Source organism: Myotis yumanensis, unplaced genomic scaffold (assembly GCF_028538775.1).
Source record: "Myotis yumanensis isolate MYYU_CA2020_CCGP unplaced genomic scaffold, mMyoYum1.0.hap1 SCAF_13, whole genome shotgun sequence".
Classification (NCBI taxonomy): Eukaryota; Metazoa; Chordata; class Mammalia; order Chiroptera; family Vespertilionidae; genus Myotis; species Myotis yumanensis.
Window position 1 is genome coordinate 9,314,321 of NW_027223764.1, and position 16,296 is coordinate 9,330,616.

Consider the following 16,296-nt stretch of genomic DNA (forward strand, 5'->3'; position numbering starts at 1 on the left):
CCGTTGGCCTGCCCTGGTGTCTGCATGAGGGAGGAGCGAGGCTTTGCCTTCTGAACTCTGTTCCTGTCCCCCATTCCTGCCCGTCCCCTTCATGGCATTCCCACTGTTTCCTTCACTGTCCTTTAAGCTTCTGTTCCCCTCCACGGGGCTCTGTTCCCCTCCACCGGCTGGGGAAGCCAATACCCCCAAAGGAATAAGGCAATAAACAAGTGTGAACTCCCACAAGGAGACTAATTCTTTCCATAGCCTTGATTTAAACCAATGAAAGGAGCTAAAAGGGGAGGAGCAGGCAAGCACAGATGTGGTCAGGGGTTTGAGCCAGTCCTGAAGGATTCTCACCTGGTTCCAAGTGCTCATGTCACTAACGCTTCTGTTGCGTAGCCTAAACGTTGTTGTATTTGAAAAATCGCTTGCAGTCTACTCAAGCTATTTCCTTTTTGCTCGCTCGGATTTTTGAGCATCTAAGTCCTAAAATACAGATGTGTTATGCTGATCAGCATGTAGTCATTTTATGTGTGCTATGCTGGCATTTTCTGTGCCGTGAAAATAACATTGCTGACATGTTTATGGAAGACACACACTATTTGCCATTAACAAAGAGGCCCGTCTTTTTTGGTAGATGCAGCACTTTCTAAAATTCTCAACAGATTATTTAAAGTGGTCTTGGAGAGAGAGAGAAAACTTTTTTATATAGATGTAAGATGATACTTTAGACAAGTTTATAAAACCATAAGAAATTATTGAAGAAACTTCAAAGATGTATTTTAAAGAGACTTGAATATAGAAACCCTTGGCCAAATCAAGATTTTGTTTGTTTTTAATACATAAGGGAAAATACATTTTTAATTCATTGAGATGTACACGGCCTCGTTTGGCTATGTTTCCTCTTTCAGAAGAGGTACTTTTCGTAGAAAGAAAAGGGCCGTGTGCCCTGTAAGGTTATACAAAGTTCGTACAGGAAGCACATCACAAAGTCTCCTACACCTTTGTCTGTGAGCAGCCCTAGGAGAGATGGATGGCCCACCCATAGGGACACTGGAGTCCTGGGTGGGGTACTCTCTCTGTCACTAGCCAGTGTGGGACCTCGGATGTTGGCTTGACTTTGAGTGTTACTCGCCTCACCTGTGAAACCTCTCCTAGGTCACTAGAGCGTGGGAGGTCAAGTGCCCCGGTGTGTGTAAGCACCAAGCTCAAGTGAGTCTTCGGTGCCCCCTCGGCATGGTGCTCTTAAAGCACTTTCCGTCTTCCTTTCGCTCTTCACAGCATCTGTGACGTAGGCCCAGAACGGAGATGGAGGGCTGCGGCCCTGGGTCGGCGACCCGGCCAAGGGCTCCCAGCTGGCAAGTGGCAGCTCCAGGACCAGACCCCAGGCCTTCCCATCCCTCACTCAGATGAGGTGTGTGCATTTCAGTACAAAATAGACATAGAGTGTAACTCTGATTGTCCACCTCTTCTTCACTGGAAAATCGAATTCTTACTGAGGGTAAGACAGACAGCTACTTCAGGCATGTAAATTACAAAATTAGCAATTTTTTACTTTTTAATAGAAGTATCAACTGGTTCTAAAAATTACAGCACCTCTGTGTGTCTAAGTGGTACCGTATTTAAAAAATATGGATATACTTTCTTTTCTGTTTTCAGTCTGAATTTGAAGTTTTTGTCACAAGTATTATGAATTTAAGTGATAAACAACATTAGGCTAAGAGGGGTTAGCATGACCCTGAACTTATACTTAAAAACACCTGATAATCTCCCATTTTCTTTTCACTACACATATACCTACAGCTTGTTCATATGACAGAGTCTATAGAAAATAAACTAAAAAATATAGAAAATGTAAAATATAATGTACATCACAGTATATGCTCAGTCTTAAAAGTAGATGAGCTTTTTGCCGAACTACAAAATGAACCATGGAGAATTTGTACAGTAACTAGATTGCTTTAAAAGCCTCGTATCGTTGCATGGCTAAATGCTGATTCTCCAGAGAATTACTTCTTGGTTGTTATGAAAAAACATCTACCTATTCACATGGAAGGCCTCTCCCGCTTCTGGAAATTCCCACGTGGAGGGAACTTATGGCCATCGGAGAAGCACGTGGACAGGGTACCCCAGGCTTCCCGCGGCCCTCCATTGGAACGGTTCCTTTCCTCTTCCAGCTTGTGTTGTGGTCTCAGGGGAGTTTTGAAAACAAATGTAAGCTGGAGAGCTTGAGGCCCCCGGGGTAGGATGACCATGCGAGGAACGTGCAGCTAGAAGGGAGGGCCCTTCCACTCTGGCAGCCTGAAGCCCAGCCCCCCAGGGCCCAAGCCCACTTCCTGGTCCTTATTTCTCATGCATGCGGCCCGGGCCCCGGGGTCTGTGGAGCTGAGGGTGCCTGCACGGGTGTAAAGCTGAGATGCGCATCACAGGCTGGCTCTGTCTCAGTGGCTTCCCCGTCCACTTCCTGTAGCCTCTGTCTTGTTTCCTGTGTCTTTTTTTTCTGTTTCCTGACCTTCCTTGCAGCCTCATTCTGGGATGTCAGTGTTGGGTCTTTTGCGCAAGTGCATGCCTGGAGATTTGGAATCTTCACTCTGTTTGGGATCTGTTTGTGCTGTGCTCTCTGCGTTTCTCTTCCCTCCCTTTGAAATACTGTGAGACATTACGTTCTGTGTTCGTGAAATATATCAGTCAGATGAGTGGCTCTGGCTCAGACAGGGATTGGACACTCGCTGAAGGGAGCCATGGCACTATTGAAGCTTTAGACAGGGACTAGCGATCTGGGAACTGTCATGAAATTCTAGATGCTGCCAACTTTCAGGAGCCAGTCCAAGGATTCATGTGAAGGAACAAAATGGCTGGGAGTGCGCTATATACAATACTATGTGATAAGTACACGATTACATCATTTGTCAGCAGTGCCTTCACTCTGGGCTGTTAGGTGGTGGTGATGACCGATACCTTCATATACGCTATTTCATCTGCTGCCTCATACATGACTTACATAATAAATTAAGCACAAAAATAACCTCTTAGGGCCTCATCAGTTGTTTCCTTCCAGGATAGAGTTAAAAGTTTTATCACTTGAAGGTAGGGTATTTAACCTAGCAAAGTTGGAAACAGGCCTCATCTTGAGAATATTTCTTTTTCTTTGAAAAATGACAAAAGTTTGTCATGCCTTTGGTATTCCAAGGGTGAAGCACATGGTACCTAGCAGCACTATGTATGCTGAGCCCTTATTCCAATGAGCCCTCATGACATGAGGAAATCATATGGTACAGAGTCGCTCGGATGGGCATGTTGCTGAGTCTCTCTATACCTTGCTTTAAACTTTTGTGGGAGATTTATTTTATTTTATTTCTATATTTTTATTGATTTCAGAGAGGAAGGGAGAAGGAGAGATAGGAACATCCATGATGAGAGAGAATTATTGATTGGCTGCCTCCTGCACGCCCCCTACTGGGATCAAGCCTGCAACCCTGGCATGTGCCCTTGACCAGAATCGAACCTGAGACCCTTCAGTCTGCAGGCCAACGCTCTATCCACTGAGCCAAACCAGCTAGGACTGTGGGAGGTGTTAAATGATTATAGAGTTAAATCTACTTACAAAGACTTGAACACATGAGGGCTTTTTCTAGGAACTAGAAAGGTCAATGGTTGCTGAAGATATGCAGCCAAATAAAGAACTGTGCCCAACTGGTGCCAGCGTTCGGCTGGAATGCACCCCCTGGGAGTTCAGAGAGTCGTCGGCCGCATCCGAGAAGGGATGGGCTTCTTCGGCCACTTGCCAGCAGAGCACTTTCATGAAGGGAAGATGTTTCATAGTCAGGCAAATGCCAATTCCAATAACCTTAAACCCTGTGTCCTGTACATGCAGATATTTGTGGGTGCACATGACTCCGGCTAATAATTATCAAAACAAATGTAATGGTGTTTCTTGTGATTGGACATGATAGCCCACACCTGCGCAAACATTTCCCTGAAATGGCTGATGTTGTACAAGTGCAGAGAGGAGCAGTGGGGTTCAGAAGCAATAGCACCCCATGCGTAGGGTCTGCAGGATGAGTCTTCAAAAAACCAACCTCAAAGAAAGCGAGAAAGTTGAGTGTCTCTAGAACTTCTTTGGAGAAGAGCCCATAAGAAGTATTCTGTTTTTCAATGATGGGTCACTCTTCTGAATAATCCCTAATGTTTAGAGGAGTCAAGAATTCCCCTGAAATGAAACAGTTAAATTGGGGTTATTGAGGATCGGCTCTAATGGGAACGTTACAAAAACGGGGTGCGATTGTGATCCCATCGCTGCCTTTAATGAAGAGATAGATGGTGGTTAACCCTGCAGTGGTGCTCACCACATTAGGCCATGAAGAGCTGCCGGGTTAGTTCGTTGGCCTCCTTCAATCGTTCATTCACAGAAATTTACTGGGCACTCACTCTGGCCAGGCGCTGTGCTGAGCACACAGATGAATGAGACACCGAGTTCTAATTCTTCCTTAGATTTAAAGTGGGATTTTCTTCTAAACATAAAGCATAGTCTCCCTCCCCTGCTTGCTTCTACCTGTGTTAATAATACTCATTTTTTTCAGACAGGAACTGGTTACTTCTTTTTAGGAGAGTGATAGTAAATGAGATAGTGTTTTTTGAAATGAGTTTTTGAATACATCACAGTTTAGAGTGAAGAGTCATAATTTTTAGAAGCTAATGTCTAACTTAAGTAGTAAAGTCTAATTATAATATATTGGGAGCTAGATGCTTAAGTGACTTGGGGGGGGGGGGACAAAAGTTTCAGAATATGATAACCAAAAACTTAGAATATTTATTTGAGCCAGTTAAATTCAGGTTTCACACCTGAAATATCGTACTGCCCATTTGGTACAGACCTGTGCTCTGGTTACCTAAAATTGCACATATTGAGAGATTAAAACTATGAAATGTGCTGTTTTGAAACTCCAGCAGTTGACATCTTTCATTTTCTGCTGGCCAGATTTAGAATAGTTTGGTCTAACTGAGGAAACTGGTTTTTGTACATCTAAAATTAGTACAATGTTATATGTCAACTATGTCTCCTTTTTTAAAAAAATTAAAAAGATGGTAGGAAAAAATCAGCTCTCGCTATATATTTTTTTAAATCTATGATTTATTTTAAGCTGTCATCATTAGATAAACTGATCTTCATCAAAATTTAAAACTTCTGTTTTAAAGGGCTATCAAGAAAGTAAAAGACAACCCACAGAATGGGAGACAGTTCTCCGTTCACCCCTGCAGTTCGCATGGTCAGCAGGGAGGGCGGAGGCAGTGGTAGCTCCCAGGGCTCCTGCAGCCACACCCAGCGTCCTCTCCACACCCCTCCCCATTCTCCTCCAAAAACACCGCTTTCTAGCCAGTGGCCAGTCCTGTTGCTCCCGCCCACTGTGCCCTCCCATGCCTCCTTCCTTAGGATGCTCCAGACTTCTGAAATCTGAGCGTCCCCACCCTCTGCCCACCACCCACCTGGCGAGCGTACTCTGCCGTGTCCCGCGCAATTCCCATATCTTTCTATCACTTTCCTGAGGAATTGATGGTGCACACCTTTCTCTGAGTGTCATAATTTTTTCATATGCCTCTGAATACTATGGCAGGGTATTATATTTATGTGTCTTAAGTCTGACTCCTTAGGTCAGCGGTTCTCAACCTGTGGGTCGCGACCCCTTTGGCGGTCGAACGACCCTTTCACAGGGGTCGCCTAAGACCATCCTGCGTATCAGATATTTAAAATTCAATTCATAACAGTAGCAACATTACAGTTATGAAGTAGCAATGAAAATAATTTTATGGTTGGGTCACAACATGAGGAACTGTATTTAAAGGGCCAGAAGGTTGAGAACCACTGCCTTGGTTGGACTCTGAACCCCTGGAGGGCAGGGACTAAATCTCCTTCATCTACTTATCCTCACTCATAGCTCAGGGCCCAGCCATCCCAGGTGTCCAGTTATTAGAGTGGGTGGTGCCTCCTCTTCGTAGAGAAAGATGGAGAGAGGTATACGTGGTCCCACAGTACCTGGGAGAAAGGGGCTGAATCATCTGGTGTATTTCAAAGAGGAACAGAAACACAAGCTGCAGTGAAGGCATTTGGGTTGCTCAGGGCAAGGCCGGGTGACCCCACAGGCTCCCAGGCGTAGCCTTCGTTCGGAGAAATGCAGTCCAGCCACCAGCCTCTGTCATCACGCCTGGAAGGCTTGTATTTGGGTTGCCTATCCCACTCCTTCGCACGCTTGGGATCTAACCATCTAACAACTGGTCCTGAACCATTACCCAGTGCCTTTCCATTCCTCGTACCGAACGCCCCATCCGATCAGTGCCCTGCCTGCTCATAGCCACATGCCTTGGATGACGTGCCTCGCTGCTAGCTGCTTTACCACCGTGACCTGAACTCAAACCTCTCTTTTGGAAAACTAAACCTGATCCCCCCTTTGCCGGCCACGTTGCTACATTGAGTTTGTTTCTTTCGTTCCTCCTTTTTTTGATGTACCTCCTCCCCGTTGGTGGTTTTGAAGTTTTATTACGCTCGCTCGGTTTCCTTTATTGCTGTCCCTTCTCTCATTTTGTTTTCTCCATTCTTCTCATTGGAGGCAATGAGCCGTCCAGCGGCCGGAACTCCCCTCTCCCCCACCGGCCAGACAGCCGCCCTCTAACTCCAACTTACGCTCAGGCCCCTAAACATTTCCATGTTCCAGGTAGGAGCTGACGCGGTCTATGTCATGGTGTCCTGTCGCAGTGTAGAATGTAGCCTTGTCACCTCTGTCTCGTCTCCATTGCTCATGCTCTTTACATTGGGATGTACAGTTGACAAACCCTAAATTGCAGGATCTGACCTAGCGGGCCTTTCAAAAACGTTCCATGTGGAACGCCAGGATGATATTGAAGGGTTCGGTTTTCCCAAGTTATTTTTTTTTTAAATATGTTTTATTGATTTTTTACAGAGAGGAAGGGAGAGGGATAGAGATTAGAAACATCGATGAGAGAGAAACATCAATCAGCTGCCTCCTGCACACCTCCTACTGGGGTTGTGCCCGCAACCATGGTACATGCCCTTGACTGGAATCGAACCCGGGACCTTTCAGTCCGCAGGGCGACGCTCTATCCACTGAGCCAAACCAGTCAGGGCTTCCCAAGTTATTTTTGAAGGGGTGTGGGAGGCGGAGAGTGAAGGAATGAGGGTTTGAGTTGTGTTGTTTTTACTAAAATTTTAATTTCACCTTTATACCAGCGGCTCCTAAGATACCACGCTGTGGCTTGGTGTCATTGATTAATCAGCACAATGGCGATGCAGTGACCTTCTCGTTCTAAAAATGGAACCACAGCGACACTGAGTGCTTTTCTTTTCCCTGTGTCTCCAACGTGGAGATGCTTCCCCTGGGCTTTTCTGAGCAGAGTAAAATGGTCTCTCTAAGCATATCCCTCACTAACCACCCCCGGAGCCGCAAAGGGATCTTGCAATTTAGGCGTGGTGCTGCCAGCTTCGCTCTGCAGGCACAGCACCTGCTGTCTGTCGCAGCACAAACAGTCACTGGCCACCGGAACCGGGAAAATCAGAACCCGCCGCATCGTCATGTTTAGGCTCAGCCCCGTTTGCAAAGGCAAGATTGGCCATCCCAAGTCCCGGCATCATTTTTCTGTGGGAAGCACATTGTTTTGCTTCCTTTAGTTCCTGGAAGTGGTTTAATACATGACCCATTATGTTCATGCTAATATACATAGCTGGGATCTGAAATCGGTTTTTTTCCTTTTGCATTCCAAACTGACCTAATAAAACAGAGGAAACTTCATTGAGATTCATTTCGCTAAGCTAGGATTGCCTTTTTTAAAAGTGCCATTGAACCTTGAAAATCAATGTTACGCAGTTGAGCGACCCGCCTCCCCCTTTTTTTTTTTCATGAAAAATGCCCCACCAAGATGCAGTGCCCAGGGTTCTGGAGAAACAAAGCTTTTGACATTTCCTGAGTATTTGTGCTCAAAGTGAAACGACAGCATAATCAAACGGGGTCCTGTGTAAATATGTGAATAATATTTGGCATCTCAGTCTTTAAAAAAAAAAAAAAAATGGCCTATGGGAGTTAGGCAAACATCCTGGTAGTACATCAGACTAGTTTTGCCCATACAAAGTGTTTCTGTGTTTAAAGAAATTACTCCTAGTTTTTCTACATTGCTTTCCACTGTTCCATTCATTAGTTGAGAAGGAAATTGAGCCACTGGTATCTCCTGGGAGCTCAATTTCTAGACAGCAGCATTTTGGGGATTTTCCCCAAACTGGTTATGTCTTCCTCACCGTAGAGTATTCCACTGCTTGCATTTCTTCCTGTTTTAGTCCCACTTTTAGTGAAACGTGTATTGCAAATAAATGGCCCATGAATTAATGACATCTCTATATATGCTAAGATGTATTACAAAGGATTTCACATCACTGGGTGTAGTGATTCGCTCATTCCTGTAATTTCTGCTTCCAGTAACACCGCTCTTTGTAATACAAAAGTTGACCGTCTGGGTTGTATTTGTTTAAGAGTCTTCAGTTTGGTTTGCCTCTTGCTTGTTCTGTTTTTCCCATCGCGGAACTGGTTCCCATAATCACACACCTTTGCTTTTCATTTCCACAGATCAAGGGATCAACATTTACCGAAAACCACCCATCTACAAACAGCATGGTAAAACCCGCTTCCTCCGCGTTAGCTTTTAAGTAGCAGCGTCTGCTGAACTTCTCTTTGCTGTCCTCTGAAAGGCTTATCAGCTGCTGCTTTCGAGAATCAAACCGGGGTGCCCAGCGAATTGTGCCTTGATGTCCTCCTGAGATGCAAACATTGTGAAATTGGGGTTTCTAGAGGGAGGAGGCTTAGCGTGGTCAGGAAGCTCCTAGCTCATTTCTGAGCCCATCTAACCACGGATCGTACCATTCATTGAGAAGGGGTAGGACTAGCCACACAATAACTCACAAACACCCTGACAAGACATGTTTGTTTTTTCTCTGCCATTTAATAATTTAACTAACCTCTATAACTATTTTGATCAGCTTCCAATTTAACTAATTAAAACTAGTGAAAGCCAACTTTCCGGAAAAATTAATTTGACGAAGCCCTATCAGCTTGGCTGTGCAGTTCCCCAGTTTCTTCTGTAGCCTGAAGACATCTGTGCCCAGTGATGGAGTGGATGGGACACACGCTGACTCAGAGTCCTGGCCCTCGTCCCCACTCCTCACCTCAATGGCTCTGTGATTTAGGATGTCATGGACACAATTCCTCTGTCCCTTCGTTTTCTCCAGGCTAGTTTGTCTGTGAAATGCCTGCAAGCCAAGAATCACTGCTGTGGATTTAGAGTGGTGCTTTCCTTGTCTGGGAAAATGGAATTTTGAAGCCCAGGAAACCACCTCACTATGTGTAGATCTCACACACACACACACACACACACACACACACACACACACACACAATTAGGTCTCTCAATATTTATCTGCCACCAATCTTGGTGAATGGATTCTTCTAAAGCCAAGATAGGTCTTTAAGTGATTTCAGAAAATTATACACAAATTGTGCCCGGAAATTTGAAGGCTGCCTTTAAAAGGTAATTGACATTAATGAGTCCTTAAGGATTAGGATGACACGAAAAGCAAACAAAGTCAAAAAAGCACAAGGGGACATATTTAGGCCAACATTCTCGGGGGGGAAAGAGAATGTATGTATTGTAATGTTTGTGGAATTATGACTTTCTTCTTCATTCTGTTTTTTTTTTTTATTTATTTAAGATTTTACACCACATGCTTGCTTTTTTAAGTTTGTTAACATTGTTTTTGTTTTTGTTTTTTTTATGGTTTAATGTCTTGTCACCCACTCATTAACATATGAATGTTTACTGACTTCACCAATTCTAATGAGTAAGTACTGTTCGAAGTCACACTTTTTTTTTTTTTTTCCAAATTTAAGAATAAGATTCTCAGTTAGATTGATCCATTTAGAGTCTTTTGAAATACTGGAATCTTTAGGCCCTGCCGCTCTAAACAAAAATAATCAAATGACTAAGACTAAAGATGGAATAATGTTAGATGATTTATTTGGAAGGGATTAATTGGCTTCTTTTCTTGAAATTTACTTTGACTTTCCCCTTTTCTTTCAGACCGTTGTAATTAATTAATTAATCAATTAGAGTAACGCAACCAAAGCAGCACGTCCCAAAGGACATTCTGCAGAACAGGCAGTCCATGCAGTAGAAACGGGTCCTGCCGAAACCTGGTGTCTGCCCTGGTGCATGTGGAAAATGCTAGGTTTAGAGGAAGGCACGCTTTTTTTTTTTTTCTTTTTTGGTAATACAGAACTCAGCCTTTACTGCGCTGACACATTCTGTTCTTCTTTAAGAAGAGGGTATTTATGCAGTGCTTTCCAGCCTGAATTTTTTTTTTTTTCTCATGAGGTTAATGATTCAGAGAAACACTCTTCCAAGCCTGGCCAAGGCCTTGTTCCTTATTATTGCAAAGGACGACCTTGGTCAAGTCACTTAAGCAAATTGAGACCTAGAAGTTTTCAGTAAGAATGAGGACTGGGAGCTGAAGATTCAAAGAATTGTATCCAGATTCAACAAGCTGTGAGCCCTGGGAGAGAGGACATTTTACTTAAAGCAACATAAATATTTTGAAATGTTTAGTAACATCCCAGGTCACTTGGCAGAAGTAGGTAGGACCTGAGCATTTCTCCCCGCTTGCTGGGCTCCATCTCTGATTAGATTGGGGGCTCTAAGCCGCCGACGCTTCCTCTAAGCAGAGCCATTAAGAGCCCTGCGCGGGCCTGGTACTGCCAGTCTGGCCCCTGTGTTTTAAAGTTGGGTGATTCACTAGTGTGTGCAGACCCTTTTCTCCTGGGACTCAAGGACACATGTACAAGGGCCCCCAAAACAATGGATATACACCTTCACAGCTGATAGCTCAATTTTGAAAGTTGTAACTGCCTTTATCATTATTTGAAGTGCGTGTATACATTTGGGGGGGACACCCCATATAATATAGAAGTGTTACAATGAACTGGAGCAGTATATTTGTGGCTAAGAAGCCAAAAGACAGCCAGCCCGCTTATGATTAACAACTGCAGTCAAATGACAGTATCGTGCTTTTAACTCAGCTCTTTAATTTCAAGTGACTAATTCAGATGTCTGATTGCTCTAGGAGTTTGTCCCAATAGAAATTTCTAGGATGCTGGGAATGTTCTATAACTGTTGTCCAATACAATAGGCAGTAATCACATGTGGCTATTGAGCACTTAAAATGTGCAACTGAGGAACTGAATTTTAGTTTAAAAATTTTTTTTCATTGAATTTTTTTTTTAAGCCTCACCCAAGGATATTTTTCCATTGATTTTTAGACAGAGTGGAAGAGACAGGGAAAGACAGAGAGAAATATTGATGTGAGAGAAACACATCGATTGGTTGCCTCCTGCACGAGCCCCAACCAGGGCACAGGCCGGGGAGGAGCCTGCAACCGAGGTACGTGCCCTTGACTGGAATCGAAGCCAGGACCCTTTGGTCCACAGGCCGACGCTCTATCCACTGAGCCAAACCGGCTAGGGCTAAGTTCATTAATTTACTGTAAATTGCCACATTGCTAGTATTGAATAGCAGGCTTAGAGCAGATGTAGAACAGGTGTAAAATGAAGCTTTGTTTCTGGTGGAGCATCCAACGAGCTGAGCTGTCACTGGGCACCACTGACCGGGTGATAGATTGATAATGGCTATAAGCTGAGCTGTCTGGAGTGGAAACCTTTGCCAGAGAACAAGACCCTGTGAGTGGGTTGACCACCACAGCCTTGCAGATCGGTAGCTAAGCTCCCCCTGATTCCGCCTAGATGCAGCTGCCTTGGCAGCCCAGAGCAAGTCTGCAGAAGACATCATCAAGTTTTCCAAGTTCCCAGCAGCGCAGGCGCCAGACCCCAGCGAGATCCCAAAGATTGAGACGGACCATTGGCCTGGTCCCCCCTCACTTGCCGCCGTAGGTATGCGACTGTTACAGCTAAGCCAAATGGACAGGTTGCTAGGAGATCTCAAAGTGCAATGCTTAAAAATATGCCAGGTTTTTAAGAAAAGTACGACCAAGAAGAGGTAGAATAGTGGGAAGAACTAATGTGGTATTAATGTGTGTGCAAAATGCTTCCAAGCTACCAACACCCCATCACCAGAGCCTTGCTCTAACCAAATCACCAAGATGCAGAACTGGTCTAAAACGGATGATGCGCACGGACCCTTGGAGTCATTACCGCTAAGTCGGTAACTCTTTTGAATGCCATTGAATCAAAGCCTTTTGGCAAGAACATCGTTCTATATAATTAGAAGTCAGGTGGTGAATTAACCGAGGGTCCATGGAAGCATGGCTTCTTTCAAATTTGTTTTAGACTATTTCTGCTTGTAATTGTTCTCTTAACAGCTAATCTTAACCCTGAGCACTTTCACTTTCCTGACAAGATCTCGTTCTCCATTTCTAAGGAGGGCTACTACAGAGTTAGGCGTTCTGAAATGACGCGTGTAAAGTTACGTGATTTTACATCCTTCATGTCCATGATTCTGTGCTCTGATATCACATTTCAGCTGCTTCATTCTTTGCTTTGAACCTCAAATGTATGCTCTAGAATTGTGTCTGTGTCTTTCTTTACTGTTTTGTCAGTAGTGAAATCACTTGGCCTAAAAAGTGATATTAAGCAAACTCAGACGCTAATACTAAAAGTTTAGTGAGTTGGACTTACAAATGTGACTATCTTATCACATTTCTGTTGACAACCTAAAAGGCCTTCAATTTTCCAAAATGTCCAAATTGTTTTCCTCATGCTATTTTTTATCGATTTACTTTTGGAATAACTTTTACAAGCACTATACTATGTAGATTTTAAAGCAATTTATATGTATAGAAATAGTCGAAGGAAACCCATCGTGGGTTCATCACTCACAAGTATTCTCTACATGCTGTTGCCTTGAGATATAGCTTGATTCTTGCAAACTTGTGTTTATTCATTTTTATCAATATAAAGAGAGAATACTCACCTTGACTTTTATGATTTTAGAAACTAAGAGCCAATCATATCAGCTTTTCTCTGCCAGGCAGTTCGTGGGGCCCTTGAGGTTCCCAGTTCAGTCACGTTGCTTTGTGGGGTTTCTACCGCAGCCAGACCCAAAGGGGCCAGGAGAATTAACATTTTGTTGTTGAAACTGACATGCCTAAATAGTTTAAACCTCTTTGGGGTTCCAAAATGAAGGCAATTTCTGGCCCATTAATCAAAATAAGAAAAACTGAGACGATTAAGGTTTGTTTTGATTAGATTAGCAAGCTTTCCTGTTTCCTCCACAGTCAGATTAATCCAAGCAATTTAGGAAAAACACTCATTATCTTAATTTTCCAACCATTTAGACAGATTCTTCCTTTCCACCCTCTGTCTTCCTTTACCAGGAAGCTTAAAAATTGTACATGACTTGCTATACTGTACCAAAGTAAGTAGCTTTTTAGCTCTATTGCTGTATGAGAGTTTTTATTGAATTTTGATCAGTAGAAAGCTTTTTTATAATCATTGTTCAAAGGGCTGAGAAAACGGAAGCATTAGAGACCCATCCCTACATAAAAAGCATACTTGTTATTGAGTTTATTAAGGGTAGAAGACAGAGTGATATTATTATGGCAACCTATCTATTCAGCAGAAGAAGAAACTATAAGATTTTAAACCTTGTCATAAACGAGTGACTATTTAAAAGCATGTGGATGAATTTAGATGTCTCTCTATTTGAAAATTGACCTCAGTGACATTGAAATAAGTGTAGATGCTCCTCCTACTTACTACCGAGAGCTCTAACCAGGGAGGATTCAGACCCCATCGCAGTGGCAAACCTGGGCTTTAATTGAGCAGATCAATTATTGGGAGGCCAAATCCAGGCTTCACCGGATCCCACATTCAACCCGCTTGTCAAATAGACCCGCTGTCTGGAGAAAGCAGCCAAATAGCGCTGAGCTGGCGGTAGGCTCCTTTTTCTCCTGGTGCTGTTCACTCATGGTCAAGACCACTGCTGACCGTGGCGGCCTGGCCAGTTGAGCCCAGGTGGACTAGTCCCGTCCGATGCCCCTGCTGTGCGGCTAATGTGAGAAGTTGTCTTTGCTGTGGAATTAGGAGCTGACATGAGACGCAGGTCCAGTGGCAGAGAGGAAGACGATGAGGAACTCCTGAGACGCCGGCAGCTTCAGGAAGAGCAATTAATGAAGGTTGGTCCTTAAACTACTTCGCCGCAGTCTTCAACTCAGTTCTCTCCCGTCCATATTTCTGGAGTGACTACTATGGGCAAGCCACCAAGTGGTCCCAGCCCTCAAAGGGGCTTCTAGTGATTGTCATACAACAGAGTACTGAGTGGGTGCTGGAAGAGGTGACCTGAAGGCTGGAGGTCAGAGGGCCGTGTGATGGTGTGGGCTTTTGCAAGGAGAGTGAGACCCTGAGCGGGCATGTGAGTGTGGTACCTGTGTTGAAAGGATGCTGAAGGGCCCAGTAGAGCCAAGGTGTACACCAGGTTGTTTAACACCTTCCTGTCCTCCTGCAGGCTCTCCTGAAGGAATTCCCTTGGGATTGAGCCTTTCTCCAAGTCTTTCCTCGGGACTCATGGGACCTTGTGTGTATATCTGGGCCAGGGGAGAGGGGATGAAATAGACTGCCTCTAAGAAGCCCTCATGGGCTTCTCTCTCACATGGGCCTACAGCATCCAGAAGACCAATAGAAAGGCAATTATAGCCTGGGATAGAGGGGCCAGTGCATTATAAACTCTCCCTCCAATGAGGAACTGATGAATCCCTTCCAATGACATTTTCCAAAGATGCTTAATCACATGGGCAATGCACATGATACGAGTTATATGAAAAGATAGGATGCAGAGTTGCATTTATAGTATGAGCCCAGTTTTGTATAACATGTGCCTAAACATACTGGATGGATATAAACCAAAATGCAAATGGGTGTCTCTGGGTGGTGGGTTATGGGTTACTCTTCTCTGGGTTTTCTAAAATGAGCAAGTCTTACTTTTTTTTTCTTGTTTTTAAACAAATCAGTGTCATTTCTTTTTAAAGGCTACTATTCCCAATGTCCCCTTCCTACATCAAAACTCCACACACACTCACACATGCCTGCTGAGGTCACCTGCTGGCACTTTGGGGGAGAGCGAGGGAGGGAGAACACCCTTCGGACGTGGAGCCTGACAGGGAAATGCCAGCCTTGACATTGAAGAGGCTGAGGACTCAAGGTCCAAAACCTGTCTGAGCTCCAGAGGCACCACCAGCCTCTGAGACTGTCCATCCAGGCTTTGCCCGAGTCGGCACTTCTCACTGGACCTTCTAAAAAAGAAATTTTTCATGAAAGTAATTGTGGGCTTCCCTTCCATTTTTCTTTTCTTTGTGAATAGCTCAACTCAGGCCTGGGGCAGCTGATCCTGAAGGAAGAGATGGAGAGGGAGAGGGAGAGCCGGGAGAGGGCAGCCCTGTCAGCCAGTCGCTATGATTCTCCCATCAACTCAGGTGAGAGCAGACCCACCACCTCCCCCGAGCCGACAGCGGGTCACCTGCCTGCAAGGGCCCGGCCTTGACCTTCCCGGAGAGGCAGGGACATTTCTGGTGGAACTCGCAGAATGTTCTCCAGGGAAGGAAGTGTGGGAAACCCACTTCATGTCAGCGTAGCTTCTAGGCATGTCATGGCTCTTCCTTAAATGTGGGTTTCCTTTCTGCTGCAAGTGGGGAGCCCTTAGAGGAAGGACCTTAAGGACACAGGGGTTCAGGTTAGAATAGTCATGAAGCGGGAGGCAGCGTAAAGGGAATTCTTAGAGAGAGCAGGATGCTTTTGTATGACAGAGGGCACAAACTAGACTTTCTAAACATTGTAATTTTACATTAATGTGTTCAATACAAAGCTGAAGACTCGTGGTGTTATGTTTGACACTTTTGAAAGACATTACTTATATATTGGCTATATCAGGATAGTTTCCCCTGGTTATATTTGTCAAAAGCCAATTCTCTCTTAACCCACAAGATTTTTCCTCCCATGTTCTGAACTAGTGCCTGCTTTTTTCCCCTTTTGGTTCTTTAGAAATGTGTTTAGTGTTTGCTGTCTGCAGGCATTTTTGCTAAACATTATCTCACTTAATCTTAAACATTATCTCACTTAATCTTCATGATGTGCCAGTGAGGTAGGTAATACTATTATTATCCCAATTTTGTAGCTCAGGTATAGGAAGTTGGGGTAACTTACCCAAGGCCACACCACTAATAACTAGGAAGACCCGGATTTAGGAGTCCAGGTATCATAC

General features: G+C 44.3%; 1 protein-coding gene across 3 annotated transcripts in view; it reads left to right on the plus strand.

Moving 5' to 3' along the window:
• Window positions 1-16,296, plus strand: part of ABLIM1 (actin binding LIM protein 1) — a 155,886-nt gene that overhangs the window by 130,022 nt on the left and 9,568 nt on the right. The window contains exons 14-18 of one of the 3 annotated variants that reach the window (XM_070432210.1): window positions 6,585-6,689; window positions 8,607-8,654; window positions 11,829-11,975; window positions 14,127-14,218; window positions 15,400-15,511. In XM_070432210.1, the coding sequence (XP_070288311.1) occupies window positions 6,585-6,689; window positions 8,607-8,654; window positions 11,829-11,975; window positions 14,127-14,218; window positions 15,400-15,511 (504 nt within the window). The remainder of the gene's footprint in view (window positions 1-6,584; window positions 6,690-8,606; window positions 8,655-11,828; window positions 11,976-14,126; window positions 14,219-15,399; window positions 15,512-16,296) is intronic. The other 2 variants (XM_070432208.1, XM_070432209.1) reach the window with 2 other exon arrangements.